Consider the following 17,082-nt stretch of genomic DNA (forward strand, 5'->3'; position numbering starts at 1 on the left):
CAGATGCAATCATACTCCTTTGACAGAAGACGTAATGTTTATATACCATCTTTCCATGTGTTCCCACCATTGTTTTAGTCTTAGCTCTACAACCAAATACATGAAAGTTCATCACCTATCTCTTGTCAATGTCTCCCTTGTCACCTCTTGGTTGGACAAAGCTCACACTCTGCAGATTCCTCATGAAGAGCATATGTATACAGTTTTTGGAGTTCTTCCACTTCAAAGCTTATTTTTTCTAGCCTGCATATTTGGCCGCTTGGATTGGCACAATCTTTGTGCATCCTTTCTTTCAAGTTTCTTCAAAATTTTGTTCTTTTCTTGTCTTGCTTTGAATGATGACTTGAGAAGTCTGGTAATTTCATCCTTTTGACTCAAGCAATGAGGATTTCTCCGTATCTTTAAAGTCTAATAAAACTTAATCTAAAGTCTAACAGTTTTCTTATCTTTAAAGTCTAGACTGTTAGACTCTAATGGGACCTTCCTTGCCTGTTTCCGAGTTCAACTCTTTCTCCCTGATTGTTTATTATTTACTTACTTATTTACTTATGTATCTCTGATTGTTCATACTTCTCCATCTCATCTCCACTCCCCCTTGGGTGGTTCTTCTGTTTTCCTTCAAAGCCCCTTATTAAATTTTCATGTAAACTTATTTTCCCTTGGGGACCTTTAATTTAGCCTTTTGATATGATGTCTTTCTTCTTTTTTCTGAGCATAAGCAACTGCCATTTCTTCCTGTTTGCCCATTTTGATTTAGGGTTTGAATTCCTGATCCATGGTGTTTTTTTCATACCTTCAAATGCTTGTCTAAGGACATTTAATTCAGTTTTGGGTGCTATACAACAGTTTTCTCATGGTTCACGGTGATTGCAGGGGTACGATTTTTTTTGGTCTAAATATTTTGAATCATGTTTTTTTTCCTTATAATTTTGTATGGCAGTGGCCTGCTTTTTACATTCCTGTTCATTTCACGGACAGGGTTCCTAAGTATACCTTCTTCTGTTAGTTTAGGAAAAAGCCGTTTCTTTAACGGAAGATGGTAGTGGTGGTAGAAGACAAGGCAGGGTTGGCCTGTCTTGTTTGCCCTTTATTTCAGCACAACTCATCATTTTTATCTCATTTTTTTCTTTTGCTTCTAAACCAAGTCTCCAGGTTTGGATGATTCCTTCCCCACAAGTAATGCTTCTTTGAGACTGTTACTTCTGACACCAATTACTTTCAAGTTCCTTTCCTGTAACCAGAGCTGTGAACTACCAAGATCCAGACTTATATTCAGTATTTCAGCAGATGGTATCTGAATTTCTCTAACAGTGATTTTTTTTTCCCTATGCTTCATCTAAGCCTTCTACCGCCTATATATTTTTGTTTCATGGAATCTCTAAAGCCTCCTATCCCCAACTCAGCACTCACAGGCTTAAAGCAGTAGAAAATAACACTATTGGCATTTGGTTTGCTTCTCTACCCAGAAGGTACTTTGAAGGTGATAGTATTCTTTCTCTCCTAGTAATACTAATGGTTATGTATGCTTTTCTTGGCACTACTCATTCATTTTATATTTTTTTGAGGATTTGTAAGGAACAATGGAATTAGGTGGCCTCCTTTAACCTCTAGATCTGGTGGTTTTGCACTGTTTGTTGTTGTTTTTTAATTTTTTAACATTTATTCATTTTTGAGAGACACAGAGAGACAGAGCGTGAATGGGGGAAGGGCAGAGAAACAGGGAGACACAGAATCTGAAGCAGGATCCAAGCTCTGAGCTGTCAGCACAGAGCCCAACGTGGGGCTTGAACTCACCAACTGTGAGATCATGACCCGAGCCGATGTCAGACACTTAACCGACTGAGCCACCCAGGCACCGCTGTTGTTGTTGTTTTTAAGGAGTCCTTAGTCCTAGTACTTAGCCTACTTGAAACCCTACAGTCTAATTCATGAAACAAGTCTGAAAAAAAGAAAGCTATATTCCTAAAGATGGGTATAGGTATATACCAAAATTAAAGAAACACTAGAAGTAGACAGGAAGTCTGGAGCATCAACAGTGGGTAACTCATGAGAATTTCAAAGGACTCTGGAGGAAGCAAATGACAGAGACCAGAAATGGAAACAAAGACCAGAAAACAAAGACCGCATAAGAGGAGACAATAAGAAAATGAGACAAATATGATGAAGATAGAGACAAGATCTGGATAAAAAATGGTCACAAGAAGGGACAGGTATGACTAATATAACAAGAATGTGGTCTCGTAAGGAGAAAGCAGGATAATAATTTGAGGCAGACCAAAAATTTGGTGAAAAAAGCACAGGGAAAAAAAAGCTCAGAGAAAAGGAACAGGAAAACAGAGAAGAAAGTGAAATGTCTTCACTGTAAATTCTATATCATTATCTGCTATGACATGAAGCATATAAATCACTATGGATAAGCCAAATTGGGAGATGCCACTCATTCAAGTAAAAAGATTACCTTAAAGCGGGTACAAAAGCAATAATTTGAGCAACACTGAAAACAAACTGGTAGATGTGAGGAGAGCAGTTTGGTAAGAATAATAAAAAAATTTCAAAACTTCAAAATTGTAGTCTTAACAAAAATACGCTTCCAAAAATTTATACTAAAGTTCCAATAAATATTAAAAAGATATGCATGAGAATCTTCATTCTAGCCTAGATGGTAATGGGAAAAAAGGGAAATCTAAATGTATACTAACATGGTTAAAGGTTATGTCGTAATATAGGAGGAAGCCCATGATTAGTATGGAGTGAAAAAAAATCAAGGAACAGAGAAGTAATAGAGCACAGGGGTTAAGAATGCAAGTGGAGCCCAACTGACGAAGTTTACTACTGCTGTACCACTGACTATATCACCTTGAGAAAGTTAGTTACCTTATCTAAGCCTTAGTTACTTCATTTGTAAAAATCGATTTTTTTTTAAGTTTATTTATTTACAGAGAGTGTGAGACCACCTGTGGCGGGGGGGGGGGGTGCGGGGGGGTGGGGGGAGGGAAGAGAGAAGAATCCTAAGCAAGCTCTGTGCTGTCAGTGCAGAGCCCAATGAGGGGCTCGATCCCACAAACCATGCATGAGATTACGATCTGAGCCGAAATCAAGAAAGAGTCAGATACTTAACCAACTGAGCCACCCAGGCACCTCTAAATGCAGATATTTCATACATCTATCTCACAGAGCTGCTATGAGAATTTAAAGAAAAAAAATCTATTTAAACACTTAGTACACAGTATTTGGCATGTAACAAATACTTTAGGTAAGAGCGCTACAATTATTATTAGTTATTATATTGTGATCTCTCTCTCCTTTTAAGTTTATTTTGAGAGAGAGTGCATGTGCAAGCAGGGGAGGGGCAGAGAGAGAGGGAGAAAGAATCCCAAGCTGGCTCTGGGAGCTGTCAGCACAGAGGCAGAGCCTGACACAGAGCTCGATCTCACGACCGTGATAATCATGACCTGAGCCAAAAGCAAGAGTTGGACGCTCAACCAACTGAGCCACCCAGGCGCCCTTATGATCTCCTTTTTATGTGTTTAATAAAACTCTAAGCATAAAGAGGCTGGGGAGCATATAAATAAAATTTAGTGCTGAAATATCTCAGGAGAAGGATGAAGTGCATGTGATTAGAAAATACACTTTTTTTGCCTTATGATTAGTATGTTATACGTATGAATTTTTTTCCAAGTTCAAAAACGGGAGATCAGATAATGGCCTGATATATCATTACTAATGGATATGATACATCTTTAATAAGGGAGTATACATTTTCAAACTGTAATTAATATGACTCCTTTCATTCTTTTTTACACCAAGCAATATATACTTTAGTTAATCACTTTACAAAAAGAAAGTAAAATACAAGGAATTTACTTACCCCTGCAGTTGCTGCTGTTGGTGAGAGGAAAGGGGCACTCTTGGTTTGTTCCAGCCAGCATAATCCTGATTACACCTCAGCTTTTTGACAGAAAGAGGAGCTGGCTGTGGAAGAAACCCCAAACTTCTTTTGGCAGAGGGAGTTTGGCTTGAAACATTAGTCCTATAAAAAAGAACAGACAATGAGGAAAGCAAAACAATTTTGAATATTATTTTCCCCCCTAGAAGATTCAGAGCAGTCAATGTCTGAAAAAAAAAAAATCCTAAATTTGGGGAAATATCCATAATGATGATCACTTGGAAAAAATTCCACAAATGTAAATTAGCAAGTCTGTCAATAGCTGAAGAAGCCTGTGACACTGTACCTACTTAACCTATAATCAAAATAATCCAAGTTAATGGCTTGAAAAAAACTATAATACAGTTTTACTTTACTATTTACTTTTATTCACTTAATAGATATATTAGTACCCAGTCTTGAAAACATTTAGGCAGTTAACTTTTTCCACTACTGCAAATAATGACACAACAAATATTCTTACCCAGTTTCCTGGAGAACTTCCTTTAGTTTATATGCTTAGAAGCGAAAATGTTAGGAATAAGTATTTTCAATTTTAATTTTTAGTCTTCTGAAATCTTGTCACTGTTTTCCCAAAAGGCTGTACCAATTTCTATTTTCACTAATAGTGAATTTCTATTTCTTCACATGGTCTCCATCACATTAACGAGTGAAACATGATCTCATCGTTATTTTGCACATCTTTCTGATTACTACTGAGGTTGAACGTATTTTTATAATTGTTCTCTGAACTGCTTTTGCGTACCCTTTGTTTTATACGGGGTTCTTAATGATTTGCAGTTTTGTAAATATTCCATATTCTTTTTATTTTTTTTAACGTTTATTTATTTTTGAGACAGAGAGAGACAGAGCATGAACAGGGGAGGGTCAGAGAGAGGGAGACACAGAATCTGAAACAGGCTCCAGGCTCTGAGCTGTCAGCACAGAGCCCGATGCGGGGCTCAAACTCAGGAAACGCAAGATCATGACCTGAGCCGAAGTCGGACACTTAACCGACTGAGCCACCCAGGCGCCCCTCTAATTCTTTATTATATATTCCAAGTGTCAAACTTTGACGTAATCAAATTTATCAATCTTTTGTAGTTTCATATTTTTTTCTTTCATAACTGAGTTTTTATTGGTTGTTCTGAGGATCAGTACAGACACTTCAATTTGTATACAATTCTTAATGTATATACCAAAAGTCTAAAAAATCATGTAGCTGTGATTCTTTTCTAAAAGTTATTCCAGTGACCTTCCAGCTTAAAATCTGGAGGCAAATTTCCCTTAACAGTATATCAAGCACCAATATCTTCAAATGTTGATATGCTGTTACATTAAGTCCTATTAACTCACAATATCATATACACTACATACTTAAATTTTGAATCCTATAGAAGCTCATTAACAAAGTTACTAAGAAAACTAGACTACTATGACCAAGAAGTTACAGAGTACATAATTCTGACAGGGAGAGCCAAGATCAAGGAGTGGTTTTCTTTAGGAAATAATTCTACCAAAGACAACATGGGAATAAAAGTAATTTTAAAATGTTCAAGCAGTGCCTGGATGGCTCAGTCGATTAAGTGTCCAACTTCAGTTCAGGTCATGATCTTGCGGTTCCTGAGTTTGAGCCCCGCGTCGGGCTCTGTGCTGACAGCTCAGAGCCTGGAGCCTGCTTCAGATTCTGTGTTTCCCTCTGTCTCCCTGCCCCTCCCCTGCTCGCACTCTGTCTCCCTCTCTCTCTCAAAAATAGATGTTTAAAAAAAAAATTAAATAAATAAATAAAATGGTCAAGACAGGGGTGCCTGGGTGGCTCAGTTGGTTAAGGGACCAACTCTTGATTTTGGCTCAGGTCATGATCTCACGGTTTGTGAGATTGAGTCCCACATCAGGCTCTGCACTGAGAGCATCGGAGGCTGCTTAGGGTTCCCTCTCTCCCGCTCTCGCTCTCTCTCTGCCCCTCCCCTATTCGCACACTCTCATTCTCTCTCTCAAAATAAACATTAAAAAAACCGTTCAAGATCTATTAAAGGCATATCTGACTCCAAACTGCTATTTAGTATGTTTGGTATTATAGTATATAAAAACTACCCCACCTATGGAATGTTAAACTGACACCCAAGATAATCAAAGCCTCTCAAATTTAATATCCTATTATTTTCTGGTTGTACCAAAAAATAAACAACCAGCAAATTATTTTACCTCTTAGAAAAAAGCATTTATACTTTAAAAATGGGATGAGATGGGATTCCCTCCATCTTAAAAATATTTCCAGAGGTACTAAAAAACTTACATTTACAAAACAGTTGATAAAAATATTCCTCTGGATTGTACAAGAAGGGAGACAGGGACCACTGATAAGACATGGTAATGATACTAATACAGACTTGGCTTCTTTCTCTCCTGCTTCATCAGAGGCTGGACTCTCATTTTTATTTTCTCCATTTTCTGCAGGTAAGTCTTTTGTTTCTTGGTTAGCCACTTCAGCCTGTTTTCCCTTTGCTGCACTTTTTTGTCTGAAGACTTATCCTTTCCTCCCTCTTTGGCTTCGTTTCCACTTTTGCAGGAGCAGGTTTCTCCTCCTTTGCTGCCCCCAGTGTGAAGCTGACCTTCCTCTGGGTATCATGGCAGTGGGCCATGGCACACCGAGAGCCTTCGTGAAGCTGGGCTGCCTGGCCACTGTGCTATTAATTTTAAAGGTCTATAATTTAAGGTCACAGAAATATTTTCCTATTATTTTCTCTGAAAAGTCCTAACTCTTATTTTCTTCCTATTTAGGTCTTTAATCTGCCTAGACTTTTTTTTTTTTTTTTTTAAGGATTTTAAGTAATCTCTACACCCAATGTGGTACTTTAACTCACAAACTCCAAGATCAAGGGTCACGTGCTCTACTGACTGAGCCAGCAAGGTGCCCCTACCCTAAAATCTATCATTACCTTTCCATCAGTTGTATCTCTTACGATGCATTCCTAAACACTGTAGCTTGAATAATGCAAGGTGTATTTGTTTCCATCCTTTGGCTCTCAACCTTTTTTCATCTTTATGTTGTAGTTGTTTCTTTTAAATAGTATATAGATTATTTTTCTTCCTTTAATATCCAGTCTTTTTTAACAACAGTTAAAACAGTTTGTATCTATATTTAATGTCATGACTGATTCGGACTAATAACTTTTAATTTCCATATGCTAATTCTATCACCTGTGTCAGTATTTATTAACTTTTCTCCTCCATAAAGGCTGAATTTTCCTGCTTTTTTGTATGCCTAGTAAGTTTTCTTTGATGCCAGACACTGATAATTTTTTAAGAGAGAAAGAGCATGTGCGAGTGGGGTAAGCGGGGCTTGGTAGGGAGAGAGGGAGAGACTCTTAAGGAGGCTCTGTGCCCAGTGCAGAGCCCAGTGTGGGGCTCGATCTCACGACCCTGAGATCATGACCCAAGCCAAAATCAAGAATCAGAATGTCACCCAGGCGCCCCTGGATATTTTTGGTTTTTATAAACATTCTTGAATTTTGCTCTGGGATGTAATTAGGTTACCTGGAAACAGTAAGATCTTTTTGGGTCTTGTTTTTAAGGTTTGTTATGTGGGAACAGAGCAGCAATTAGTCCAGGGATGGTTTTCCTCACAAATGAAGCAAGGCCTTTCTTAGCACGCACACGGCTGCTATCAGAAACAGGAACTACCTCTAACTTTAGGTGAACTCCAAGTATTATTCCCTTAGATGCTTGGGGTGATTCTTTTCTAGGCCTTGGCTAGTGTCCTCACCTGAAAAATTGATCAGCAGTCAACTGAATACTCAAGGGGAACCCTCTGCAGATCTCTGCAATTCTTTCTCTGTGCAGCAATCCTCTCTGCTCGTCTGCTCTGAGAATTCCAGATGTCTTGACCTCCCAGGACTCCTAGCTTCATTTCCTCAACTCAGGAAGAGCACAGGGCTCTGACTGGTTCCCCTCCTTGTGTGGCAGCCTGAGAACTTTCTCCACGAAGCAAGGTAGGGCAGTTATAAGGCTAACTTCATTTGTTTCCCAACTTTCATGGATCACTGTCTTTCACTGCCTCCTGTCCAATGTCATGTCCATACTGTTTCATATATTTTGCCCAGGTTCTCAGTTGTTTCATGACAGAAGGCAAATCTGGTCCCTATAACTCCATCTTGGCCAGAAGCAGAAGTCATCTTTAACTTTTTATTATGTATAACTTAAGTTCTCAAAAGGAACTTAAAATGTTTTAATTTCCCTATATTCTGCCCCACTCTATTTCTCTTTAGTGTCTAAAATTTTATTAATTTTTTGCTTTCAATCCTATTGTCGCCTCATTTTATAAAAACTACCGAACTGTATCAAGATGTACAGAATAAGCCTGAAAGAATATTAGCAATAGTAGTTGCCTCTGGAAAGGTAAAATAAACAACTAGGAATTAGAAAAGAAAGGGAGATTTACTTTTCACTGTTTGCACCCTGTAACTTCTGGAGTTTCTACCATATACATTTAGTACACAAATGAATAAATTGTAAACGTAGATTTTTAAATATGGTTTTATAATTTTTTGCTCAGGTATTTATTTTCACTCCTTCAATTTGCTTCTTGCTGAATTGTCTCTGTATATCTAAAAACAGCATTACTTGTCTGCATTTTTTTAATGTTTTTTTTTATTTATTTTTTATTTTTTTTTATGAAATTTATTGACAAATTGCTTTCCATACAACACCCAGTGCTCATCCCAAAAGGTGCCCTCCTCAATACCCATCACCCACCCTCTCCTCCCTCCCACCCCCCATCAACCCTCAGTTTGTTCTCAGTTTTTAACAGTCTCTTATGCTTTGGCTCTCTCCCATTCTAACCTCTTTTTTTTTTTTTTTCCTTCCCCTCCCCCATGGGTTCCTGTTAAGTTTCTCAGGATCCACATAAGAATGAAACCATATGGTATCTGTCTTTCTCTGTATGGCTTATTTCACTTAGCATCACACTCTCCAGTTCCATCCACGTTGCTACAAAAGGCCATATTTCATTTTTTCTCATTGCCACGTAATATTCCATTGTGTATATAAACCACAATTTCTTTATCCATTCATCAGTTGATGGACATTTAGGCTCTTTCCATCATTTGGCTATTGTTGAGAGTGCTGCTATGAACATTGGGGTACAAGTGGCCCTATGCATCAGTACTCCTGTATCCCTTGGATAAATTCCTAGCAGTGCTATTGCTGGGTCATAGGGTAGGTCTATTTTTAATTTTCTGAGGAACCTCCACACTGCTTTCCAGAGCGGCTGCACCAATTTGCATTGCCACCAACAGTGCAAGAGGGTTCCCGTTTCTCCACATCCTCGCCAGCATCTATAGTCTCCTGATTTGTTCATTTTGGCCACTCTGACTGGCGTGAGGTGATACCTGAGTGTGGTTTTGATTTGTATTTCCCTGATAAGGAGCGACGCTGAACATCTTTTCATGTGCCTGTTGGCCATCCGGATGTCTTCTTCAGAGAAGTGTCTATTCATGTTTTCTGCCCATTTCTTCACTGGGTTATTTGTTTTTCGGGTATGGAGTTTGGTGAGCTCTTTATAGATTTTGGATACTAGCCCTTTGTCCGATATGTCATTTGCGAATATCTTTTCCCATTCCGTTGGTTGCCTTTTAGTTGTGTTGGTTGTTTCCTTTGCTGTGCAGAAGCTTTTTATCTTCATAAGGTCCCAGTAATTCACTTTTGCTTTTAATTCCCTTGCCTTTGGGGATGTGTCGAGTAAGAGATTGCTACGGCTGAGGTCAGAGAGGTCTTTTCCTGCTTTCTCCTCTAAGGTTTTGATGGTTTCCTGTCTCACATTTAGGTCCTTTATCCATTTTGAGTTTATTTTTGTGAATGGTGTGAGAAAGTGGTCTAGTTTCAACCTTCTGCATGTTGCTGTCCAGTTCTCCCAGCACCATTTGTTAAAGAGGCTGTCTTTTTTCCATTGGATGTTCTTTCCTGCTTTGTCAAAGATGAGTTGGCCATACGTTTGTGGGTCTAGTTCTGGGGTTTCTATTCTATTCCATTGGTCTATGTGTCTGTTTTTGTGCCATTTTTAATGTTTTTAAATTGTATTTATTTTGAGAGAGAGTGCGAGTGTGCACAAGTGGGGGAGGGGCAGAGAGAAAGGTAGAGAGAATCCCAAGCAGGCTCTGCACTGTTAGTGCAGAGCCCAACAAGTGCAGAGCCCAACACGGAGCTCGATCTCACAAACTGTGACATCATGACCTGAGGCAAAATCAAGAGTTGGGCTCTTAACCAGCCAAGCCACCCAGTTGCCCCATCTGCATTCTTGAATTATAATTTAGCTGGGTAGAGAATTCTTTGATGCTATTACTCCAGTGTCTTTTGTTTCTATTGTTACTAATGTCCATCTCCTTATCTCCTTTCCTTTTATAAATGATGTAATTCCTTCAAGTAGCTTTTAAAATTTCATCTACAATGTAGATTTTTTTTTTTTTTTTTCAGTGTCTGTTGTTTGGCATTTGTTGAAGCTTTTCAATGTGTGGACTTTCATCACTTTCATCCATTCTTCTTTGGCAAATTCCTTGTCTTTATTTTCCTCAGTCTTTTTTTCTCCAAAATGCTACTGAGATGTGGAGGATAGACCAATGGAGCCCAACATAAGTCTCTTCATTTGATTTACATTTACAACCTTCTTTCTGTGCTGCATTCCACAATCCCACATTCTTGACATGTTTAATAGCTGCCTCACTGTGGGCCTTTAATCTGCATGGGGCTTTATGTTAGAGATTCAGAATTCTTGCCCCAGTGTAGGCAACACTAAAACAGACACCAATCACTAAAATTCCCATTTCTGTGTATTTGATCTCTGCTCAGAGAGCATCAGGCAAGCAGCACATTTTTGGTTCCAAACCCAAGTAGTGCTACAAAAGTGTTTTGCCTTGGTTTATTAGCACAGAAAGCAGTTCTAGATATGTAGCTTCATATAACAAACCAAGTTCTGGCCTGGAATTATGTTCAATTCCCAATCCCATGCTGGTTTTGAAGACCCAGACCTAAATACTTGACTCTAATCTGTGTTTTCCATGTGCCCATGGCTTCAGCCTATTTACTCAGTATTAGTTTTTTTCTCAATGATTTGGAAATTTTCACCTCATCGTTGAATTGCAGCTTTGCCTTAAAAATATTTTTTCCTTCAGTCATTCCTATGTGTAGTAAATATACACATTCTATTATCTTGAGAAGAAACTTGTACTATAATTAATTTAGGATTTTTAAAAACTTGGATTCTTTTAGGATTCTTCTAATAAGCAAAAATATGTTTCTCTTTTAAATTCAAATAACTTAGTTATCACTGTAGTTATAAAGTGTCTGAAATAACCACCCAAGGCTGAATATACCTAAAGATACAGGACCAAATTCTTTACTTCACCTCATTTTATCAAATAATCAAAAATATTTTTTACCACTTTGAATTAAATTCTACTAAAAAAACCCAAAATGTCACTTAATAGGTCATTATAACATATCTATTATATACCACCATTACCCACTACCCTTACCTTTTACATTTACCACTGCCCCTCCAGGCTACACTCCAAGATAGTGCCTTCTTGACAAGCACTTACCAGTTGTCTAATATATTTATGTTCAGTAAATCTCAAAAAAAAAAAAAAAATTCAATCTGTATAGGATCAGCAATTAAGTTTCTGACTAGTCTTTCCCAGTAAAAAATACTAACGTGCAACTTGTTTTTTTAAAGAAAATGTCCTAACTTTTGGTAGTAGCTTAATACACAGGCAACGAAGGCAATTTAAAAACGTCTGAGGAGGCACCTGGGTGACTCAGCTGATTAAGTGTCCAACTCTTGATTTCACCTGAGGTCATGATCTCACTGCTCACTAGTGAATTCGAGCCCCCTGTCAGGCTCTGCCTCTGTGCTGACAGCGCAGAGCCTGCTTAGGATTCTCTCTCTCTCTCTCTGCCCCTCCCTTGCGTGTGTGCTCTCTCTTTCATAAATAAATAAATAAGTAAAACGCCTCAGGAGAGATCTTGATATGTTCATCACTAGGGATGATGGAAAATACACTGGTCAAGAATCTGATCACATAGTCACCACCTGTGGCCTCAGCACATTTATTCATTTGTTGAAAACATTAAAAAAAAAAAAAGCATCTGAAAACTAAAACATTTCCAGCAGTTTTTAAAATAATTTTTTAAAAATTTATTTATTTATTTTGAGAGAGAGACAGAGAGAGAGTACGCGAATGCACACACATGCATGAGAGGGAGAGAGAACCGAAGCAGGCTCCATGCGGTCAGCACAAAGTCTGATGTGGGGCTGGAGCTCATAAACCATGAGATCATGACCCGAGCCGAAATCAAGAGTCAGATGCTCAACCAACTGAGCCACACAGGCGCCCCTCCAGAATACTTTCTAACTAAAATATCGTGAGTCATGATTCTCAGCAATTTTGTTATTTTAAATTAGGATATTCACTTAAGACCTCACAGCCTAAACCATCATTCAGTATTCTGAAAATGAGAGCTCTTCAAGCTCTTCATGAAGCATAGAGCCAACGCATACCTGTCTAGGTTAGTGCTACCAGAAGAGTAGTCCTTGGATCCAGCTCTGCTGCCATAAAACGATGATGACTGTAAAGGTAAAAGCCCTAAAAAAATGAAAAAAACAGGGAAGTGTTATTTCCTAAATCAGCCAAATTCATTTAATAATAAAATTACGCATTAGGCCTGTTTATATTTAACTGTTTCTCCCCCTTTCTTTGCATCAAAGTAATATATATGCATGTTAAAAGATCAAACACTGCAGAAAGGTTATAATACCAAGAATTCTCTCCTACCCTAAAATTTTGCTTCTAATTTGACCAGTTTTAAAACTTAGTTTTCTTCATTTCCTTCATAATGCTAGATAATGTTTCTACTATTTCTTGCTTTATTCATTATAAATAATATCTCCCTGTTATGAAAAATTAGCAATTTCTCCTTTACATCACTCGTTCTTGTTCTCTTCTCTCCAAGTATTGGTTGTGTTAACTTTACTTTTACTGATTAACTCTGTAACTTTTTTTTTTAATTTTTTTAACGTTTATTTATTTTTGAGACAGAGAGAGACAGAGCATGAACGGGGGAGGGGCAGAGAGAGAGGGAGACACAGAATCGGAAGCAGGCTCCAGGCTCTGAGCCATCAGCCCAGAGCCCGACGCGGGGCTCGAACTCACGGACCGTGAGATCATGACCTGAGCTGAAGTCGGCCGCTTAACCGACTGAGCCACCCAGGGGCCCCTAACTCTGTAACTTTAACACACTTAAAACTTCTACTTTTTTGTTCCATGAACCTTATCACTCGACTACTTCATTCTTTCTCTCTCCTCCTCTTCCCCATCAACTCTTCTAAGACACACCTTAACTTCAACATTGTCAAGGTTTATTACATCTTTAAGCATTGTTTCCTAACTATAGGTTGATTATAAAAGCTGAAAACCAGTAAGTGAATGTTACAAAATATATTATTATTTCAGAGGTAAGAATTATATTGGAGATACTTCTTTCTGTAGGAGTCCAATGTCATAACCCTGAACCACTAAAAAAAAAAAAAGAACATTCCTGAAGTCCTGATCAAATGAATTCCTTAAACTCAACACCAGGCCATATTTTAGCTTGCTTCAATTTCATTTCCAGTTGACATAATATTCAAATCAATACCACATAGCTGATTCTCTAAGGAGTTGAGAGGATCAGAGAGATGTTAAATGTGGGAAACACTGACAACAATTCGTGGACAGCGTAACTTTTAGTTTTTGTAAAATGGGGTACAAGCTGAGCTTAAACAACTGCTTCAGGCAATAATTCCAAGACCTTCTGGAACTTGTAACAAGCAGCAACACTGATAAAATTCAGTTTCAACCACTTTAACTCCTTGAATTCATTCTATGGTTCAGGTACTTTGACAACGAAAAAGCTTAACTGTAGGCAGTGAAATAGGGAAGAAGGTAAAGGTTAGAGTCTTTCTTAAAAGAATAAAAATCCCTTATATCTAATACTTTCGTCAAGTACTGGATACAAATTGGCACCTGATAACTAGCACTGAATCATGCACCGAATAATGTAGAGATATGTCCCAGTTTAGGTTTTTATTTCTAGTATAATACGGTATCTCATATAATAAATTAGCATTTTATATGAAGACCAAATACTTACCTGATGTTCTATTCTCTTCTGACTGTTTCAAACTCAGCTGCTTCTCTCTACTGCTGGTTAAATACTTTCTGGAGGGATCTGTCATAGCCTTGTTGTTCCTACAGTTAATAATTTAATTCAGTGTGTGTATATATATATATATCCATATATATATCCGTATAGATATAAACACATAGTTCTTAATTTTAAATACTTATCATTTCAGAAAATTTACATTTCACACACAGGTCAAATTTCTTAAGTGGCATTTCCCCCATCTATTATTCCCAAATACCTAAACCTTTCCAGTGGAGTGGGTTCAGTTGGAGATATGCTCATGCTTCGATACAAAGTACTAATTTTAGGAGATCCATCATGCATAAAGCCTGTAGCACATAACGCAGATGGCTCTACCCAGATTCCCTCTGACCCGGTTTTTGTGTCTTCTCTTCCACACCAATTTAGGTTATGTCTTTGACAGCCAGTACCTAGGGTTCTTTTTCACAGGTTAACCTCAAGCTACTAGAGATAATTTGCTTGCACTTTGAGAGACACAAGTAAGGTCAAGAAGCCAAGCTCCCTTGTTTGGATGAGAGAACAACTTTAAGGTGAATTTTATGTAACAGGTTTTCTCTCTGGAATTAGGATGAAGCCTAACCTCTGCTTGATTTTTGTATGAGACCACACTCAAGCTTCATTTCCTGCACTACTGACTTGCTTTCCCTACTCCCCTCCTGGTATCCCTTGGGAGTACTTTCTTAATAAATAACTTGAGCACAAATCTCCATTTCAGCGCCTGCTTCTGGAGAACTTGATCAACAACAGCTAGTTCTAGAAATGGGCCTAGGAAGCACACCTCTAAGGCCAAGATTCTGGAACTGGACCACTTGTTTGGCAATGGCAACAGAAATCCCACTGCTGGTGATAATACCTCTGGGACCCTATCAACTATAATTATTAAGATTTTCATTTGTAGTGAATTGGGATGGGATAAACTAGAAAAGAATACGGCTCATGCAATATCTCTAGCATTTGAGAAATATGGTAGATTACACAATGGATCTTACTGGGGTTATAGAAACATTCTAAAACTAGATTAAGGTGATGGTTGCACAACTCAATACAATCACCCAAAATTATTGAATTGCACATTTAAAATAAGTAAATTTTAGAATATGCAAATTGTATTTCAATACAGTTTTTAAAAATGTGTCCCAAATCATTCCTTTCCTTGTACCCAAATCCCCCATCAAGAAATGTAGTCTATTTTCCCATGCCTTAATGGGGCTGGCTTTGTGATTTCCTTTTCCTAAAAGAATGCAACAGACACAACAGTGTATAAGTCCTAAGGCTAAAGGCACCTTGCAAATTTACACTCACTCTCTTGGAATCCTGACACTGCTATGTGAATAACTCCAGACTAACTTGCTAGATGATGAAAGACACATGGCCCAATCACCCTCTTTACCTAACCAGTAGGAAGCCAATGGCAATCATGAGTGAGGCCATTCTGGACCAACTAACCACTAACTGCCTCAGCAAATGACCATGGATGCATGAGAAAATGAGAGTACCCAGAGACAATTGGCCAATTCTGGCCCAAATAAAGTAGAATCACTTAAGTCACCATCAACTCACAGGCAGTAATAGTTACTATTTTAAGTCACTAAGTTTTGGAGTGGTTTGCTATATAGCAACAGATAACTGATCCAAGTGATATGGAATAGTAATCATAAAGACTATGGAACTGGTTGGCTGTTGCTATGAGTACTGATCTGCTCAAGAGAAAAAACAATAGAGTCAGTTGAGCCATTGAGCCAATTACCAACTTAAGACACCATGTAGAATTGCTCACCCAAAGAGAATTGCAGCCTGGCTCTTTAGGATTTGAGAGCAAGACCATGCTGTCTGCAGCAAAAAAAGTATACATTACTTATAAAGTATCACACACTACTCCTGGCATGTTACTAATGCCTGGAAGAGACCCTTGAAGTCATCAGACCAGAAAGTTACAGCAGCAATCCATCATAAAGTGGAAGTGATTTATCTAGGATGAGTTCTAAGCAAGCAGGAATAGATAAGAGGAATAGGCTTATGAATACTCTCTATAACCAACCTGGACTGATTCACAGACAGATCATCTGCTATCTTGGTACAGGATAAAAATGAACTGTTGCTGCACTATAGACCCATTAGGGTACTGCCCAAAAACAGAGTGGTGAGAGGAAATCCTCCATGGTGCAGAGTTTGAGAGGCACACTTCTTTATCCACTGTGTGTGGAAAAAAAAGTGGGCCATAATTTCCGGGACAGCAGCAAATAGTCTGGATGGATAGTAAGAAGCCAGCAAGTAGCAAGCCTGGAAGATCAGGGAGAATGATTTATGGAAGAAGTATATGAACAGCCATACAGAAGTGTGTACAAACAGTAGGGATCTGTTTATTAATGCACACCAGAGAGCTCCACTAAAGAGACATTAAACAATGAAGTCCTGGTTCCCAGAAGGGGAACTTTTTCAACCGTGGGGACAGTAAGAGTCCCGTTTAATCTAAAGCTATGGTTGCTACTCATCTTGGGCTCCTCATGTTGGCAGAGGAACAGGCAAAGAAAGGAACTGCTATACTAACAGGGGTAACTGACTTTGGTTTGGTTTTGTTTTGTTTTGTTTTTTTGAGAGGGAGAGTGCGCGAGAGCGGGTACACACATGAATGAACGGGGGAGGGGCAGAGAGAGGGAGAGAGAATCTCAAGCTAGCTCCACACTATCAGTGCAGAGCCCGATGTGGGGCTCAAACTCATCAACGGTGAGATCACGACCTGAGCTGAAATCAAGCGTTTGACGCTTAACCAACTGAGCCACCCACGTGCCCCGACTTTGATTACTATAAGGAGGCAGGGTTGATACTATACAATGAGGACATGAAGAATATCTTTGGAATAAAGGGAATTTACTAGGGAATTTCTTAATGCTGTCACATTCAGTTTTAACTACGAA

The 17,082-nt window shown here is 38.5% G+C and overlaps 1 protein-coding gene across 3 annotated transcripts in view; it reads right to left on the minus strand.

Annotated features, from left to right (window-relative positions):
* Positions 1–17,082, minus strand: part of USP37 (ubiquitin specific peptidase 37) — a 100,290-nt gene that overhangs the window by 55,235 nt on the left and 27,973 nt on the right. For all 3 annotated transcript variants that reach the window (XM_043577819.1, XM_043577820.1, XM_043577818.1), the window contains exons 8-10: positions 14,111–14,208; positions 12,480–12,564; positions 3,869–4,030 (exon numbers count right to left, since the gene is read on the minus strand). In XM_043577819.1, the coding sequence (XP_043433754.1) occupies positions 3,869–4,030; positions 12,480–12,564; positions 14,111–14,208 (345 nt within the window). The remainder of the gene's footprint in view (positions 1–3,868; positions 4,031–12,479; positions 12,565–14,110; positions 14,209–17,082) is intronic.

The sequence above is a fragment of the Prionailurus bengalensis genome, chromosome C1 (assembly GCF_016509475.1).
Source record: "Prionailurus bengalensis isolate Pbe53 chromosome C1, Fcat_Pben_1.1_paternal_pri, whole genome shotgun sequence".
Lineage (NCBI taxonomy): Eukaryota > Metazoa > Chordata > Mammalia > Carnivora > Felidae > Prionailurus > Prionailurus bengalensis.